The sequence below is a fragment of the Polistes fuscatus genome, unplaced genomic scaffold (assembly GCF_010416935.1).
Source record: "Polistes fuscatus isolate 324 unplaced genomic scaffold, CU_Pfus_HIC Scaffold15, whole genome shotgun sequence".
In the NCBI taxonomy this organism is placed as follows: domain Eukaryota; kingdom Metazoa; phylum Arthropoda; class Insecta; order Hymenoptera; family Vespidae; genus Polistes; species Polistes fuscatus.
The window spans coordinates 2109324-2127511 of record NW_025113053.1 but is presented as its reverse complement, the minus strand read 5'-3'; the positions used below and the strand labels follow the sequence as shown (position 1 = coordinate 2127511).

The following is an 18188-nucleotide window of genomic DNA, read 5'->3' as shown; positions in this document are numbered from 1 at the left end:
TCTGGTGTATTCGACCAGATCAACTGATATTGTCTGATGCCAAGATTGTTCATAGTGATTGGTATATTTACTTTCTGGTGACTTGAATTATTTAAGAATACAAATATTAAAGAAATCGTGTTAATTATTTTATGAATTATTTTTTATAATTTATTAGATTGCAGCTAATACTAAAATTATTATATTATACCATATATCATATTATACATTGGTTATTTAACTAAAATGACATGAAATATACCTAAGTAGTAGTCCACTGTCGAACGTAGGAAACACATTTGGCTGAAAAACAACACTTCAACCGATTCCAATCGCTTTCAGATTGACTGAAATCGTTCTGCTGTTGTTTACCATCATTAAAATGTTATCCTCGTATTTACCAGTATCACGCAAATAAATTCTCACGTCCAACTCTATCGATTCGTTCCCTTCGCGTACGCCAGACATAGGATTCACGCACCCAGGCGAATCTTTTCTACTCTTCGTTAGGATAAAAGATAAAAAAAAAACAAATATGTTTTATCTCTTGAAAAATATTCATTCGAAATTTCGTACTTACGAGAGCAATTTGAAATTGGGCTGGGATAGGTGCATCACTGATAACTCGCAACTTCATTGACTTTCTCTCGAGTACTTGAACATCAGCAAAGTCCATTTGAGTTGGTTGCCAAGATACTCCGTTGTCCTGACCAGTACAGGATATCGTACAAGCAATTACCGGCGAATTTTGACCCATCGTTAACATGCTGAATAGAAACATTCCGATAATGATATTCTTTTTTGTTTCTTTTTTTTTTTTTTTTTTTTCTTTTTTTTTTTTTTTTCTTTTTTTCTTTTTTTTTTTTTTTTTTTTTTCCTTTTTTTTCTTTTTTTCTTTTTTCTTTTTTTTTTTTTTTTTTTTTCTTTTTTTCTTTCTTTTTTTTTTTTTTTATTTTTTTTTTTTTGTATGTAAAATTAAATTTGATACAAAATGAGACCATCCAAGTAAGATGAAAAATTGAATCGTACCTTATCGTTGTACTCTGTTTACCAAGAGATCTTGTTATAAGAGTGACAACGATAGTTTTTGATTGACGCGCTTTGATAAAACCTTGATAGACTGACATGGAATAATAGATCGAAGTGTTGTTGTCGGAAACCTGAAAGCGCATTTAGCCTGTTTTAGCCTGTTAGAATTTCTGCGGAAATTCTTGTCATTTGATATGTAAAAATAGTATCAAATATATTTGTCCACTTACCGATTGTGGGACAAGATAAAAATAACCATCAATATCGGAATTGTTTTCTATATCGAAGGTCCTCGTGTAAGGAAAGTTTATGAAACAGAACCTAATCGATATTTCTGAAGGTTTAATCGAGAGAGATGCTGTACTGCCACAAAATGATATTGGTAACATTAATGGATCCGATTCTGAATTCCACATGTCGACTCGAACGAACGAACGTTCGAATCGAATGATATTTGCATTGTAGATTATCTGGAAAAGATATTGAACATTTTGTTATTTGCGATAACATATTTTGTGGGGGGGGGATTTTTATTATTTAACTTTTATTCGATTTTTCAATTTACCCGAATTTTCGTGAAACTCTGTTCGGGAACTACACCTTTTTCAGGTTGAACTACAAATTCCCGTGGGTTAGACGGAAAACTCAATTTGGTATCAGAGTTGACGAAATCTTCGTAAGTTAAGGGTGCCTCGACGCCATCGTTCAATACTATTATACTGTAAGTTACAGGAACGGAGGACAGATTATGAAGACATACTTCTTGTTTACTAGTAAATCCTAAACAAAATCAATTTATCAGATAATTTCAATTCATTATAAAATGTCACATTGAGAAAATAGGAACTGATCGATGTATCCTATATTAAACTTACCTAAAGGAGTCGTACCAAAATCAAGACTTTTTTTATCAAAATGTAAGGTAGGACATATAACGCAACCTTTGACATGCAACGAAATTATTTCAAGACTCTCCTTAACGATAAAATCAACGCGTTCCAAAAATTCACCTTTCCGATTAGAGGAAAATGATAAATTGAACGATTTGTATTCTCCCGGTTTAATAATAAGCGAGGGTGGATTGATATTAATAATTCCACCAAAATCAGTTTGTTTTGATTTATATATCAATGTACCATCTATGTATCCTTTGTTAGCAGCAACTATCTAAAGGATGAAAAATCATTATTTTCAAAGAATCATTCAAATTCGATGTCCGAATAATAAGGTTTAACAAAGATGACCTAGATCGATCTTTCTACCTCGTAATAATATATGGAGTACATGTATATTTTATCTACATCGATCGTGATGACGTTCAAACGGAAAACTGGTCCTTTTCCTATCCCACATAAGCTGTCGTTTTATAAATACATATAAAAATAAAATTAATGAAAATAGTCACAAACGATGAAAATGATATGAATGTGCAGTTTTTTGATTATACGGATTTTGATTTGCTTACTTCAAAGGTATTCTATCTTCTCGACCTGATACTTCCAAATAAGCAATGCTACAAATCTCACCAACTTCTAAAGCTCGAAAGAGTATCGTTACGTCTGATGATGAATGCGGCCATATTTCACCCTCCTATACAATACGTTTCAACTTTTCATTCATGGATTATCAAATTTCAAGTATACAAATTTTCGATCCATTTTATATGTGTATTAAATCTTATATTTTACCATAGGAGTAATCATAAAACATAAGTTATTGTATTGGAAATTTTCGTTCATCAATGACACTATTTCATCCCCGTAAATTCTTTGACAGACGAGTTCATGAATATCAGGCATGCAGATGTTGTAATATTCCAGATTGACACTACGCACGACCTCCATTTTGTGTATCAGTTCGAATAATCTTTTGTATCTGCAATAGTACAAACAAGAAAATAACAGCGAAATATAAAGAATAAACAAAAGAAATAGGAAAATTATTATTGAATTTTCTTTTTTTACTCTTCTCTTTTTGCATTGTCTTCTTTGCTACTTTCGTAACACATCCATTGATATTTGACAATGTAATCGCTTCTATTGTGAATTGTAAGAATTTTACTTCTGGACATCCCTAAATAAGTGTCCTCCATTTTGACGCTACCTCTGTCTAGTCGAATAATGCAGTTAACTGCTGAACTTCGTAATTCTGTTCGAAGTATCTCACCTGTTAAAACATTTGTCATAAATATGTTATTAAATAAAAAGAACAAAAAGAAATAAATATACACAAAATTTCATTGATTTACCAGTCTCATATTTGAGGAATAAATTAGCTTCAAATTCACCGACAATATCGGATAAAAAATAAATGGTAAACTGAATTGATTCTTCCTCGTCGATTAAACCGCTTGATGGTTCGATACGAAAACGTGGACTAGTCAAAGAAAAAAATCAATTATTAAAATCCTTTCATCATATTGTTTTATTGACGTGATTTGTTTATTTAAATATTTGTTATAATTTATTATTACCTGTCAGTGAAGAAAGTAAAATTAGCCGAAGTTGACCCAATATTGCGTACGAAAATAGTTTTTGAAGAAGAAATCTTGACAGCCGTGTTTGGTACTTCGATGCAATCAGGAATATCCAGAATTGCTCTGGGGCCAATTGCTGCAATATTAGAACACTTAAAATTATATTCAACAAATTAGATCAAACGAAAATAATTTGTTTTACTTTTACCAATTATCGGAACGGTAATAACATCATCTTCAGTAACAAACTTAGTTTCGTATTTATAATCTCGTTTTTCTTCCGGTGTAAATTTGATATTGTAAACTTGTGCTAATCCTGGAGCTACTGTTACGTTATAAGAGGATCCACGAAATTCGATGTCGAAGAAAGGATCTAATTTGCAGCATGATTTCAAACATCTCGAAACCTTTCAAAAATACAAAATGATTTTATTATTTACCTTACAAATTTTATTTTCATTGATCTTATACCTGGCTGGAATTACGAATGGTGAGTGTAGCGTTGTAAACGTTCCCTGGAACAAATTGTTGGAATACAATAACAGCGGGTATAGTTTTGAAAGGATTATTTTTTGAATAATTGAGAACAGTTCGAAGATTTTCATTGATTCCTGGTTTAATTAAATAAGCCATTCTTTCTTCCGTTGTTAATGATATTTGTTTGATAAATTCTGATGGAGGCATACTGTTCTGTATATTAAATATACAAAATTTAAGTATTATTTATTATATATTATTATTTTATCTATGAAAAAATATTTTTCTAACCTCGTCTTCATCTTTCTTATTTCTTGGTTTCTCTAGCATAGCTGTGAATATTTTTAATACGTCGAACGAATATGGTTTCCAGTCTTCTAACTTTTTTTCCATTTCCTCCATTATGAATAATCAATTTAAATTGAAAATTAGATTCTCGGTTTGTGTTTTATTAATAAGGATAATAATTGTATTTGTAATATTTTGAGATATTGATTGTCAATATGACTGATAACTCCAACATACTTCTTTTGTTTTTTACTAATACATGTATGCATGTATTGATAAAAGAAATGTAGAAATCGATTACAAAAAGATTGTGTGTTCAAAAGATTTTTATTTATTAGATTGAGATGGTATGCAAACATAAACTGGACAACAGGGAGATTTTTTATTATATGAAACATGATGGTACTGGATTACACGTTGGTGTAGAAGAACAATTTGTAGGAAAACATGCTGTAGGTTTACATGGAATCGTACAATCTCTTAAACAAGCAGAAGGTCTGAAATAATTCGATGAATGATTATAATTTGATTTATCATTTATTCCAATTCACAATCCATGTATCCAATTTGTAAATAAATTTGTAACTAACTGGCATATAGGTGGGGATGAGATTCCGGGACAAAAAGATGGTAAACAATTAGGTGGACTTGTACAAAATGGTGGTGGACTGCACGGTGATGAACAAAATGGAAGTGACGAGGTTGGTTGACAATCAGGGATTGGTGGAAAATAACAAATTTTTGTCGGGTTTGGTTTAAGTTTGATCTCAGCACGAGGAGGTTCCATCGAACATATAGGAACACAATTAGGTAAACATCGAGTTGGTAGACTACATGGCATTTGAGATATGCAACAAGGATCACAGTTAACCCCGTTGCAACACATTCCTGGACATGGTCCTCTTGGACAACCCAATGGTGGACACGAAACGTTGCATATTTCTGGTTCAGGCTTTCTGTTCATTGCATTTTAGTAGAAACGATATTATTGATGATTTCGAGTATTCTATTTTAGGTATCTTGTGTCACTTACAAACAATCTATTTGATTTATGATAGACAGCATTTCGTCCATGTAATTACAGTTTTTTCCATAAGCCATTTTAATTTATATTGATGACAAATTATTAATAGGAATTTAGATTATTAATTGAATGATGTATATCCTTTTTTTATTATTTTTTAGATTTGACGCATTTCTTAGTCAAATTGCATTTGTTTTGTTTTTATCGATGTCATTTTTTTTGTTTTATATAAATGTTATACAGATTTGTCATAACCATAATGAATTTATTATTCGTTGATGTTAGCAACAAGATTTTTTTCTATCCATTTCAGATTGTATCTTCTAGATGTCTTTTATACCAAGAATAAGAAAACACGTTTAAAGATTATGTGAAATGTATGAAAAGATGAATGCTTGTTGAAAAATCAACCCCTACTCACTAACACATTTTAAGGGTTCGTAAATGCGAGTTACATCTTTATAGAAGATACCAACAATGATTCACACAAGATGAGTGTTTTATCGGGAAACAGCTATTTGCTGATGAGCATGAAATATAGCAGGAGAATAGACAACTCGGTGAGATACAATAGGAACAATCGTTGCCACTCTGATGAGCTAGCAGCTTTACGAGTGTGCAAGTAACTTAGTAGTCTTAGTAGCAAGTAACGTAGTCTTCTTCTCCGTAGTGGTAAGGTTAAGTAATTACAATTTTTATATATAATCGATTTACATTTATTTAAACAATATACGATATATATTTAAACATTTCTATCGATTAATTAATAATTATTTTAATGCACTAATGCACGCTACTTATATTTAAGATTGTTTAATAAATTTTTCTAAACGTATTTTATATTATAAATTGATCTTTCGTTATCGAGGTATATTAATTTACGGTAATTTAGTTCTTATCAATAAATATTGCAGTGATTTGTATCGAGCTCTCGACAGTACTATTGTTTTTTCAAATTTGTTACTCAATTAATTCTTTCGTTAGCCATGGAGTAGTCGTATTATATGACGATACTTACGTACGACCAAATTTGTTGAAATTATACTCAAAGCATACCGTAACAAAAAGGATTTAGTTTATAAAGATCAATTTTTAAGAATCGTGTATATTTAAAACATCGTTCAAAAAGTATAAGATGAATAAAAATATATTTTATATAAATATAAATATGCATATATATAAAAACATAAATCTGAAAAACACAAAATAAAAAAAAATCATTGTTTTCAGTCAGTGATATATTATGCTTGGTTGTACATATTTATTAGCAGTCGGAATGTTCCCAGATATTATTGGTTGATTTGGTATATATTCCGATTTTCTGGCAAGGTACGTTACACCCCCAATAGTTTTGGCTTCCCGTATATCCGTCGAATTATAGTTTCCATTCAATCTTTGGGTTAGGCCAAATGGTGCATAAGGTGCTATTTTGTTCTGGATCTGTCCGTTCTCCTTGGAATACGATAAATCTGCAGTGTCGCCTCCAGGACTATCCAGATACGCGATATTTGCTGTATTTGGTTTATTTAACGAAGGTACATCGCCCTGTCCGTTGTTCCTAATAAGATTTTGTTTATTCTGATAGAAATGTTGCATCTGTTGATAATAATCCGGGTGTACTGAACTGTCAAACTGATAGGACATTGGTTTATTCAACACCGATAATGAATTTTTATCATTGTACGGAATTAATTTCTGATAATTTTGATGTTGTTGGTGATGATTATTAAACTGTTGATCTGGAGTAAGCATCTGATATTGTACTGTTGGTGCTACAGTTCCATCTTCTCTTTCAGCCATCAAACTGTAACGATTTCGTGGATTGTTCTGTTTCTGTTTTGGGTATTCATTCCAATTCGTTCTTATTTCAGATCTCTTTAAATGTGTTAGAGGTTGAGGAAATGGATTATTAGGATTCCTACTATTTTCTAGACCATTTGCTGAAACACCTTTCCGTGCTATCGAATTAGAATTATCGAAACCTGGTGGTTTTGATATTAAATCCGGTGTAATTTCGTTCGGATCTTGTATACCGTTCAATTTAATTTTTGGTTTCTTTCGATTTAGATTCGCGAGGTATTCAAGACCCACGTGACTTTCTGGATTATTTAAGATTTCCAGAGCTTTTTGAATCGTCTCTGGATCTTGCAAGCCGTTGTTACGTTTTTGAGGACGGATTACTTCCTTGTATAATCTTAGTTTCAATAAACTCGATGGTTCCACATTCCTTATGTTCAAATCGTTCAAACTAATGGCTTTTTTAGAAAGGCGGGAATTTTTTTCGTTTTGCGACTGATCATTCTGCCACGTAACTTGTTGCGGTGTTTGGTAATATTGCTGTTGATATGGTTGTTGCATTTGTTGAGGATACTGCCAATAAGAATATTGCGGTGGCATAGGATTGTTAAGAAAATGTTGTTGATATTGTTGAGGTGGAACCGACATTGATTTTAATAAATGAGTTTGGGATGAATCATACTGTGGTATTCCTGTTCCTATAGTTGGAAATCCCATTCTTTGCTGCCAATTAACATTTTGTTGTTGCCATAATTGATGTACTTTTTGTTGGGATTGATCATGGGTCGATTGAACCATGTCTAGATTATTTCTATTTTGTTGTATTTTATTATAATCATCTGGATAATTTTCGTTAACTTGCTGTTGCGATGTAATTACATTTCCTTCTTGAACTTTGGTGTTTAATTTTTCCAAATCACTGTAAGGAATATGTGGCGGAGTTATATGAGCCATCCATTCAGGTTTCTCATCCATTTGTATCTTCTTTCGTGTTTCCTGCTTTTTCGTATCAAGTGTTCCACCTTCTTGACGGAATTGTTCAAGATATTCGAGTTGTCTGCGTTGTTCTCTTAACAAATTATCAAACTGTCTTCGCATTAATTCATCGGATATTCTTTGCTGTTTCATAGTTGCAACTAAAAGTTCTTGATCTCGAATCATTTTCGGTGTGAATTTCAAATTTCTTTTCTCAAGATTTGTAGGCACTTCGTTTGTGATTATTTGTTGAGGAACATCATTCGGAGGTATCATATTTTGTTGATAATAATTTACAAATTGTTGTCCTGGAATCGGTGGTCGATATAATTGAGGTATTTGACCATGATGATGATTGTACGTAACGTTTTGTGATTTATTATTGTCAACTAGGTTAATCGTATACGGTTTGATTTGAGAATTTATATTCGGATTATCGATTGACATTTGACTGTTCGGTGTTATTTTATTCTGTTGATTAATTAATTGTTGTTTTTGTTGCATCGATATCATAGCATTCTGAATATTTCTCGTTTGATTAATATTTGCATCTTGAGGCGAAGTCATTCCGTAAGAACCAGTCATTTTTTCAGCCATAGGTTGAGCAAAATAATTATAATAAGCACCTTGATTAACATTAGACGGATGTTGTCTTTGCTGTTGTCCAGACATCATTTGAAATTGTTGATTAATTGCACGTTGCTGCATTTGTTGCTGATTTGTTAAATTGTTTTGAAGTTGCTGATAAATTTGCTGAGGATTTTCACGCGTTACGATTGGGTTAGAATTAGTTTGAGAGGAATTTAAATTGTGGGAAGGTGAAACAGATATTGAATGATCGTTCGAATACATTGCTGGATGAGATCGTGTTTGTAACAGTTGTTGTTGTTGTTGTTGTTGTTGTTGTTGTTGTCTTTCTTGCATCACGGCTTGCCTATACAACATTAAGTTTCGTCCACCAACAGGTTGTTTTTCTAAATCAACAACTTTAGGTAGTTCATCTTGAACCCAATTATTTTCTTTTTGCACATTCGTCATTTCGTTAGAATTTCTAAGAGATTGTTGTGGATGTACTAGCGTAATTGGTGTAGACGATCGAGCTACAGGTGTTTGACCATTGTGAACATAAGCCAATGTGGTAGATGCAGTCATAGGATTTACGTACGATTGATGTCCATGTGGTACATTCGGCCGATGTCTATCTGGACCGTGTACTCGATAAGTCACCGCACCGTCTGATTGTGGAATTGATTGATGATGCATCGTACAAATTTGTTGTTGGCACGTATTTTCCGCAGACTAAAGGATTAATCGAAACGAATCGGTTTATTACTCCCCGTTTAATCATATTTAGAAAAAAAAATATATTTCGTGCTCACTTGTGACTGATGTTGATGCCCATTATTCATTCCACGAACGTGATCACCATGCTCGTGATTAGGAATCGAAGAAGTTGGCACGAATAATGCATCCGAACGTTCAGAATTTTGATTAGCCATAATCATAATCGGTTTATTATCAAACAATGTTGGACTGTCAAATTTTCTAATTCTTTCAGCTGGAAAACTTTTTAATCGCGGCGACGAACTCGAACGTAATTCTTTAGATTTGTCATGAGAATTGAACGACGTTTTTGGTGGTCCCGTACCATTGTCACCAGTCGCGAGTATTGTTTTTGATAATTTTGTCTAAAATAAAGAAAAATATTAATCTGAATAGATCTTTGTGCAATTGATAGATTTCTTCTTGAGTTATAAATGTGTACCATTGTGCCTTGATTTAGGTTTGCCTCAGGCAAAGGTGATTTTCCTGATCGAGAACGTCTCCTTTGAGAAATGGCAGTGACTCGTGTTTGAATACTGGGTATGCTCGGTCGTCGAGTAGCGTCTTTGGCAGCAGTATTCCTTTCCACGGAAACTTTCCTAGAAATTAATCATAAAATAGGGGTTATGTAAAGACGTTTATGTAATGCTTCCAAAGAAAAATTCTACAAGCCAAAAGATTTTCTTGAAAGAAAAGAATATACAAAAAATGAGAAAATATTTCTTACCCTTTGCTCATGATATCAATTTTTCTTTTCCTACCTTGTCAATTTGGTATTATAAATAATTCTTGTTAAATCATAGTATTCAAATAAAAATTAGATTGAGCATTTCTCAATACAGATTTAGTATTACTACAGCGAAAGTCATTGCGACAAATGAAGATAAGCCACAAGATTACAGCATAAATTGGGTTGTCATGGACACCTGTTTTAGAACAATCCTATAGATTGCTTCAAAAATAAGTGATAAACAAAATCGCGTATTTTAATCACTGTTTTTCGTCGGATTAATATCTCGTTTGTTTAAAATCAATCCAAATTAAGTCAAGTATTTTTAAGCTAATGGTTGTGATAAATTCAATCTAAATTTATTAACATGTTTAAAAGTATTATTTACATTCTCTTCTCTTTTTCAAAACTTTGTTTTTTTTTAAATAATCAGATGAAATATTTTTAGATTCATCAAATTGAAATATTTAAAAGTTAAATACTTTTAATAATTTTAGTTTTCCAGTACAAATAAATGTGCAGAAAACAAATAATCAATAATCTAATAATACAATAAATTGACCGATATCAAATATTTAAGAAGTTTCATTTCAGTCGCGTATGGATTCCACGAATGTTTATTTTTTGTTATCCTAAATATTACAATAACTTATTAATATTATAAGTCGGAATAAAAGATAAATTTTTATTTTATCTACACGTCTCATATAATTTTCGTTTTTTTAGATGATAATTATTCGAGAAAAGTTGATACACTCATAGAATATTTTTCATTTCAATACACAAACTTAATATAATAATGTTAATATTTAAAATGAATAATATTTTGTAAAATAATTTATGAACTATTTTTTACAGTACTTCGTAATTTGTTGTTGAATCTTGTATCCTCAAATTACTTGTCATTAATTAGTGTCAGCCATCTTCTAGACGTTTAATTAGGATATTGGTTCACACATATTGGAATATTTAATTCAAGTATATTATTTCATCATATCATTATTATTATTCGTCAGTATAATTAAATTCGTTTTTTATTGCGATTGGCAAATATTTGAAGTTGTCAAACTTTGATAAATCTTTTAGGTAACATACAAAAATTAATATGGTTCGAATTCATTCATCCAATTAAAATGACAAAATTATTTGCACTGAATCGATTGAATTCTTATTAAGGTGGACAAGGTACTGCAAAAAAAAATATAATATCAAATTATTATTTCATAATATTATAACATTCGTCTATTTATACATTTAAATTGAAAACGTGATACTAACAACAAACAAGTGGTCTACAAGGTGAACAAACTGGAGCTGTAGGAGGTGGACATGGCATACAAGGTACGTATTTTGGTGTGCAAACATAAGCGCAAGTTGGAGATGGTGGAGGACAAGGTGAGCAAGGGGGAGGACATGGTAAGCAAGGGGAAGGACATGGTGAGCAAGGGGGAGGACATGGCGAGCAAAGGGGAGGACATGGCGAGCAAAGGGGAGGACATGTTATCACCACTTTTGGAGGACAAGGCACTGGACAACAAGGTGGACAGGGTGGGCATGATCGTAAATACACCTAAAATATCATAATTTTATTAGATTAATTCAATATTTAATTTGTTGAACTACATTTTATTACCAACAGATTGTTCAACTGAATTTTGTTCAACTGAATTTTGTTCAACGAGATATACTTGATTTATTACTCGTAAGTATACCCCTGAACTAAATTTTGTTTAACAAATTCTATTTGATTAATTTAAATTGTAATTTCTACATGATGTACCAAGAATAATTTTCAATATTTTATGATTAATGTTACTCTTATCGTTAAAATGAAACTTTATTTCCTCATCTAGTTCAGTTAAGCTGGATTTTAATTAAGAGCATCGAATCGTGATACGAACTACTGTCTTGGTTGGTCTCGGTGGGCAACCAGGCAGACAAGGTGGCCTACATTGTATCAGAGGTGCGCAAGGTAGGCAAGGATAACAAGCTGGTGGACAAGGTGGCATGCAAGAAGGTACTGGGCAAGGTACTGTATAGCATTTTGGTGGTGTGCAAATCGTAGTGCTACATGGAGAACACATATTTAAATTTCTTTCATTTCTATCGAATCCTAATTAACCTTCTAGTAGTTTCATCGGACGAATCGATATCTTCTTATGCTATAATAAAATCAAATAAAATGAAATATTTCTATGTGAAATGTTATTATTAGATTTAATATCAAATTGATAAGAATTTTATCTCATAGATAGCACTATTACGTTTTATCGATCGCGTTCTCGTGAATTTTTTGATAAATGTGAATTTGAAATGATTGAAATCTTGAATTCGTATGTTTCTTTTTACCTGTTTAATTTTATTTTTGGTATGAATTATAGTCGAGTCATCAATAACGCAGGTCCGTTCATCTGATGCAAACGACGGTATACGTTCTTCGAGAAAATCGAAGATTACTTGAAATTTTGTAGTAGGTGAGTTGGGAAATAGGAAAACTTTGAGATTTATGTTTATTTTTCTGTTTCCATGACTACGGTAAGTCACTTGTTATTTAATAGGAACAGGGTGACTGTCGATAACTCGATATCGTTGCATGTTCGAAAGGAAACGTGAATGACAATAATTTAAGTATATATATGGTTGTTTAAATTGTTAACTTTATTTAAATATATGAAAAGATGAAAAAATATAGAGAAAATGTATGCGTTTCGCGTGATATTATATTATCAATGAGGAAGAAAATTTGTCGATGGAAATTTCATTTATAAACTTAGACATGACTAATCAAAGAACGCAGAATCCTGGTCCGTTTGGTGGTTGAGCTGGTACACCTCGCTTGTTCATACGACAAGCGTGTTCTTCCAGGCGTCTCGAAGCATCATTCAAACTTTCTGCTTGCTCGCTCCACAAACGTTCAGCTGCGGCACATGCTCGCGGCCAAATTCTTGGATGAACGTTGTTCCTGAATAAAAAAGAAAAGAAAAGAAAACACCAATAACACGCCAAAATTCGTAATTAACAGAAATTAATAAAAATATCTGCAAATTGGATCGTTAAAAATCAATTACAAACTTTTGATTAACAATATCCGTATAGAGATATTTCCTAAATATATTTTGTATGCACGCGCGCGAATTGAAAAATTAGAAAAATATTTGTTGGCAGATTTACTGCGTGGTCGTATTATGAGCTCATATTTTTTTTTAGCAATTCTGTAACGTTCCGAAAGTTTCTTTCTTTTCCTTCCTAATTTTATATAAACGCACAATATTTGTTATTTTATATTTCTCTTAAATAGAAACATAAAAAAAATATTCTAGTTGATAAAATCAGTACTGATTTTTCCTTTTATGTTTTCTCGTCTTTTGGAAGACTCTTTAAAACAAAACAAAACAAAAACAATATATTGTAATTACTTGTCAACGAATTCGCCCCACATGCAAGCTTCTCCTCCCAACATGAGATCTCTCACGTTGACTTGGGACGGTGCCGGAAATCCGAGAGGATCGCACGTGTAATACTTTTTCCAATCGCCTCCATTGCTTATGTGATCGAGATACCAACAAGCGGATAACAGAACCGGATGTCCGGCTTTTGTTGCTTTTTCTAGTTCCTTTTGCCAACGTCCGGTCCACACGTGTACCACAGTGGTATCAGGCAGATTTACGCCATTGTCGAAAACCTGTAATAACCAACTTTTTTCAGATATATTCTGAGAAAAGGAAAGTTTAACACGGAAATAAATGAATATAGACAAAATAAAAACTGTCACCTCTTGCCATACGATAGATTTGGCATCCAACTTATTAGTGATATCTAAAAGTCTGGCAATGTATTCCCCTTCGAGTAACGCGAAATTTTTCGACATATTGTTTGCCAACATATACGTTTTGATTTCGGGATTGCTAGCCCAACAATCGAACGGTACTTCGTCGCCTCCTAGATGAACGTATTGATCTGGAAATACTTGAACTATCTCGGAAAAAAGATTTCTCATGAATTCGTAAACCTCCAATTTGATTGGATTTATCGGCCCAAGTTTGCCATTTGGGTTACCGGTAGAATCTAAAATCGAGTAATTATATATACTTGAAGATATTTGTGTTTGCAAACACCCACACACACACACACTAATATTATTCTAACTAACCGTAACACTTGGTTAGAAATTCGGGATAAGCTAAACCCCATGCTGCTACGTGTCCAGGTGTATCAAATTCTGGCATAACACGAATCCCACGTAATCTCGCATAATCAACGACTCTTTGAATATCATTGGGTGTATAAACCATAGAAGAGTGATAGGCTCCCTTCGCTGATAAATCTGGGTACCTAGAACTTTGATAAGGGAAACTATTGTCGTCTACTATGTGCCAGTGAAGAACGTTTAGTTTGTTGTAAGACATGGCATCCAGGGTTAGAAGGATGTCGGATAGTGGTAGATAATGACGAGAAGTATCCAATAGTAGACCTCGGTGTCGTAATTTTGGAGAATCCACGATTGTTTGACATTGTAGTTTTAACTAAAAAATGTGTGTAACCATTTTATTCTATTCATTTAATTAGAATTTTTTCAATGTTTATACGTAATACAGTTTTTTCAAAATAAGTTGATAGACGGTTTGAATAATTGATTTTAAATCATTAATTATATTTTTGTTTATTGGTTTTAGTATTTTTTAAATCTTTATCTTATTGGTCAGTATATATATTAATATTTTTTGTTAATATAAATAACTATGTGTTAATATTTATAATAAGTACTCGATACAAAGTATAAATATTAAATAATATTTATATTGTTAATAATATTTTTATACAAATGTGATAATATTAAATGTAAATGTATAAATGTAAATATATTTATATTGTTAATAATATTAAATAATATTTGTTTATAAATACTAACCACTTATATTTCATACTAATATTTGATTTTAAAATATTAACTCAATAAACAGCAGAGTATCCATTAATTATACTATACTAATGTAAGATTTTTTTCTTTAAATAGTGATCCATTAAAAAATTATCCGATAAGTTAAATCAAATAAAAATTAACTTACGATAGGACCGTCTCCAGATGGAACGAGTATTTGTGAGAAAGTTTCAAGACCTCTAAGTACTCCCCAAACGGAATCAGCTGATAGACTGGCACTGACTGACGTTTCGTTTATTTCGAGAATGTCTGCAATCGATTGAAAAAGAAAGAAAACACATGATGAAGAAGAAAAAGAAAAAGAGGAGAAGAGTTGCTACGTATAATCGTTTTATCTTTTCGTTTCTAATCGCAATATGACCTCGGACGGTTTCGCGAACGCAGAAGAAGAAGAAGAAGAAGAAGAAGAAGAATAGGAGATAAGAAACGCAAAGAGGCTGATCAATTTCATCTTATTGCTCGTCTCACTTATTTCGATTTATCTGTCTGTTCCACTAGCTCGATTATCAACTCGTTCATTATCGCGAATTAGAAAAGTTATGACGTGCGTACAAATGTTCATTACATAGGAATGTAATCGAACTATACTTCCTCCTTCTTTAATACTTAATACAATCGAAAATGAACATAGCGAGAACTATGAACTATGAATGAATGAATCCTCTGTTATTAATCGTGTAACTTCAAAGTATTTTTTCCCCTATATTAGTATTATTATTATTTATTTATATTATTTATATTATTATTATTTTATATATTATTTATATTATTATTATTTATTTATATTATTTATATTATTATTATTTTATATATTATTTATATTATTATTATTTATATATATTATTTATTATTATTATTTATTTATATTATTTATTATATATTAGTATTTTTTTTCATTTTATTTATTTTATTCTTCCTAAAATGTTCTGTTAATTTATACAAATATAATGATTTTTATATGTTATACATTTTTATCGAAAAAATATAATATTTTTTTGTTGAAATTGTTTTAACAAAAATTTACGTGATTTTAAATACGAAAAATTTCGTAGTTTTTATTTAGTCTCAAGATACACTTCTTCTTTTTTTCTTTTTAAATAGGAACCTAATCAATTTTACGATAACAATATATTTTATATAAAAAAGAATTAGTAAATTTGAAATGAAACTGAACCCATGGGGAAAATATTACATCATAAAAGATTAAAAATAAATTTCAAGATTTACTCTCGTAGAAATTTTTAATCGTTAGCGATAATTGGAAAAAAAAATTAATCTTCAGCCGCGTATTTTAATTGCACATGTTTTCTGTTGATTCTAAGTAATTATTATAAAAATGATTAGTCTATTATTACTCATTAAATACCGCAAGTTCTTTCATTTGAAATAAATAAATAATTGCGTAGTCACTTTATCATTACGATACTTTTTTTTTTTCTTTGATTTTTATATTTAATATGTTCGAACATTTGGAATCCCCGAGTTAGTAAGAATATACTAGCAAGAAAAACAGAAATAAGGAAATAAATTATCATCTTATGAATATCATTGCAATAAGTATGTTTTTCGTATCGATCATTTGTCATTCATAACGTCAAAGCACTCTCGTGCATCATCGTAGAATCTTTTTTTTGACACGATATTTTAATGATACATTTAAACCGGAACATTCTAATCGCGGTTAAGGAGATTAGAATTCGCAGGAAATACTTTTCATTAAAAGTCGACGTAATAAAAATGTATCTGTCAATAATCATTTCGATGCATATCAAATACGAAGAAAGTTAGTACGTTTATGTTTTTATCTGTGTGAATTTAACTCACAACTCTCGTTCATGAATAAATGTGGCCAATGTTCTCCGTTGTGTTCGCAAGGGTTCTTCAATTGAATGTCCAAGCTGTTTAGTTCTCCTTTGAAGAATGCATCGTTTCTTACCGGTACCCTGGATTGTCCTTTCTCATTGATTCTTGCTATTCGTGCTTCGGTTAAAATAATACTCTTGTATCTTTCGATAGCTTCGTTAATAATATCGCAATTCTCATTTGTTGTCTAAAACATATCAACGGGAATAGAAAATAAATTTTATATGTAAGAACAATTTTTTTAAATGATATCACACACACACATACACACATATATATATATAAACGAATTATAAGAAAAAAGAAAAGATAAGATAAACAATAAATCTAAATATAACGAATAAATAAATAATAAAATTTATATAAAATTATATATAAATTATTATATATATAATAATAATTTATAATAAATTAAATATATATATAAACGAATTATATAAGAAAAAAGAAAAGATAAGATAAACAATAAATCTAAAAATAACGTAATAAATAAATAATAAAATAGAAATAAATAAAAGACTTACCTGAAATTGGAAGGTGGATGGTCGTAAAAGATAAAATTCATTTTTAACGAATCTCTGATTGGGATTTGGCCAAATTTCACCTTTCGTTGGTACCACCCATGATCCAGCAAATGAATGCAGTTGGATGGATGGTGTTGGTAAGGAAGCTAAGAGGTTTATAAATAATAATGTATTTATCAGAGAGGAGAACCACATGGTTTCTTTGATGGGTGATGATCAAGAATGGACTTTAAGTAAAACACTTTGACGGACAAGAACGATCCGTTGGCAACGAGCGGTCATCGTCTACTGACGATGATGCTACCGAGCTATGCCAACCGAAGCCCGAGTAGATATAAACGAACAGAAACATAGAAAGAAAGGGAGAGAGAAATAGAGAGAGAGAGAGAGACAGATAAAGATACAGATACACCGACCGAGAGAAAGAGAGTGAATTTGTTCGGTGGTCGCGTGTGTAGGAACCTGAGCAAGGAGAAGAACGGTGAGCAGAGTGCTAACGACCTTAGCCCGGCACTTAACTTTTATCACTTTGGCCCCACGAGTGCTCACGGTCAAGTGAGACTAAACCAGTCCTTTCTCTCTCTCTCTCTCTCTTTTTTTCTCTTTCTTTCTATTTTTATTTATTTCTTTTCCTTCTACAGACGCAAAGTCGTGATCCTTAATGTTCTTCCCCTTCGTGAAAATGTGCTCGTTGATCGTCCGAGGACAACGACCTGTAATAAAAAGGATCAAGATAAATTCGTGTGAATTATTTATGTTAGAAT

At 31.4% G+C, this 18188-nt stretch overlaps 3 protein-coding genes across 3 annotated transcripts; all 3 read right to left on the bottom strand.

The window, feature by feature from the left end:
• Positions 1–6503: 6503 nt before the first annotated feature.
• Positions 6504–10106, bottom strand: LOC122514661 (putative uncharacterized protein DDB_G0271606). The gene is made up of 4 exons (XM_043631597.1): positions 10096–10106; positions 9811–9967; positions 9425–9733; positions 6504–9344 (listed from the first exon to the last, which is right to left on the bottom strand). Exons 1-4 carry the CDS (start codon positions 10104–10106, stop codon positions 6504–6506), a joined length of 3318 nt encoding a protein of 1105 aa, XP_043487532.1.
• A 1163-nt stretch (positions 10107–11269) lies between these two features.
• On the bottom strand, positions 11270–12182 carry LOC122514660 (small proline-rich protein 2H-like). Its single transcript, XM_043631596.1, has 3 exons — positions 12000–12182; positions 11377–11668; positions 11270–11286 (listed from the first exon to the last, which is right to left on the bottom strand). Exons 1-3 carry the CDS (start codon positions 12180–12182, stop codon positions 11270–11272), a joined length of 492 nt encoding a protein of 163 aa, XP_043487531.1.
• A 612-nt stretch (positions 12183–12794) lies between these two features.
• Positions 12795–17642, bottom strand: LOC122514503 (beta-hexosaminidase subunit beta-like). Its single transcript, XM_043631378.1, has 7 exons — positions 17425–17642; positions 16862–17087; positions 15165–15286; positions 14249–14621; positions 13871–14163; positions 13515–13780; positions 12795–13060 (listed from the first exon to the last, which is right to left on the bottom strand). Exons 1-7 carry the CDS (start codon positions 17617–17619, stop codon positions 12883–12885), a joined length of 1653 nt encoding a protein of 550 aa, XP_043487313.1. The 5' UTR covers positions 17620–17642; the 3' UTR covers positions 12795–12882.
• Positions 17643–18188: the final 546 nt, after the last annotated feature.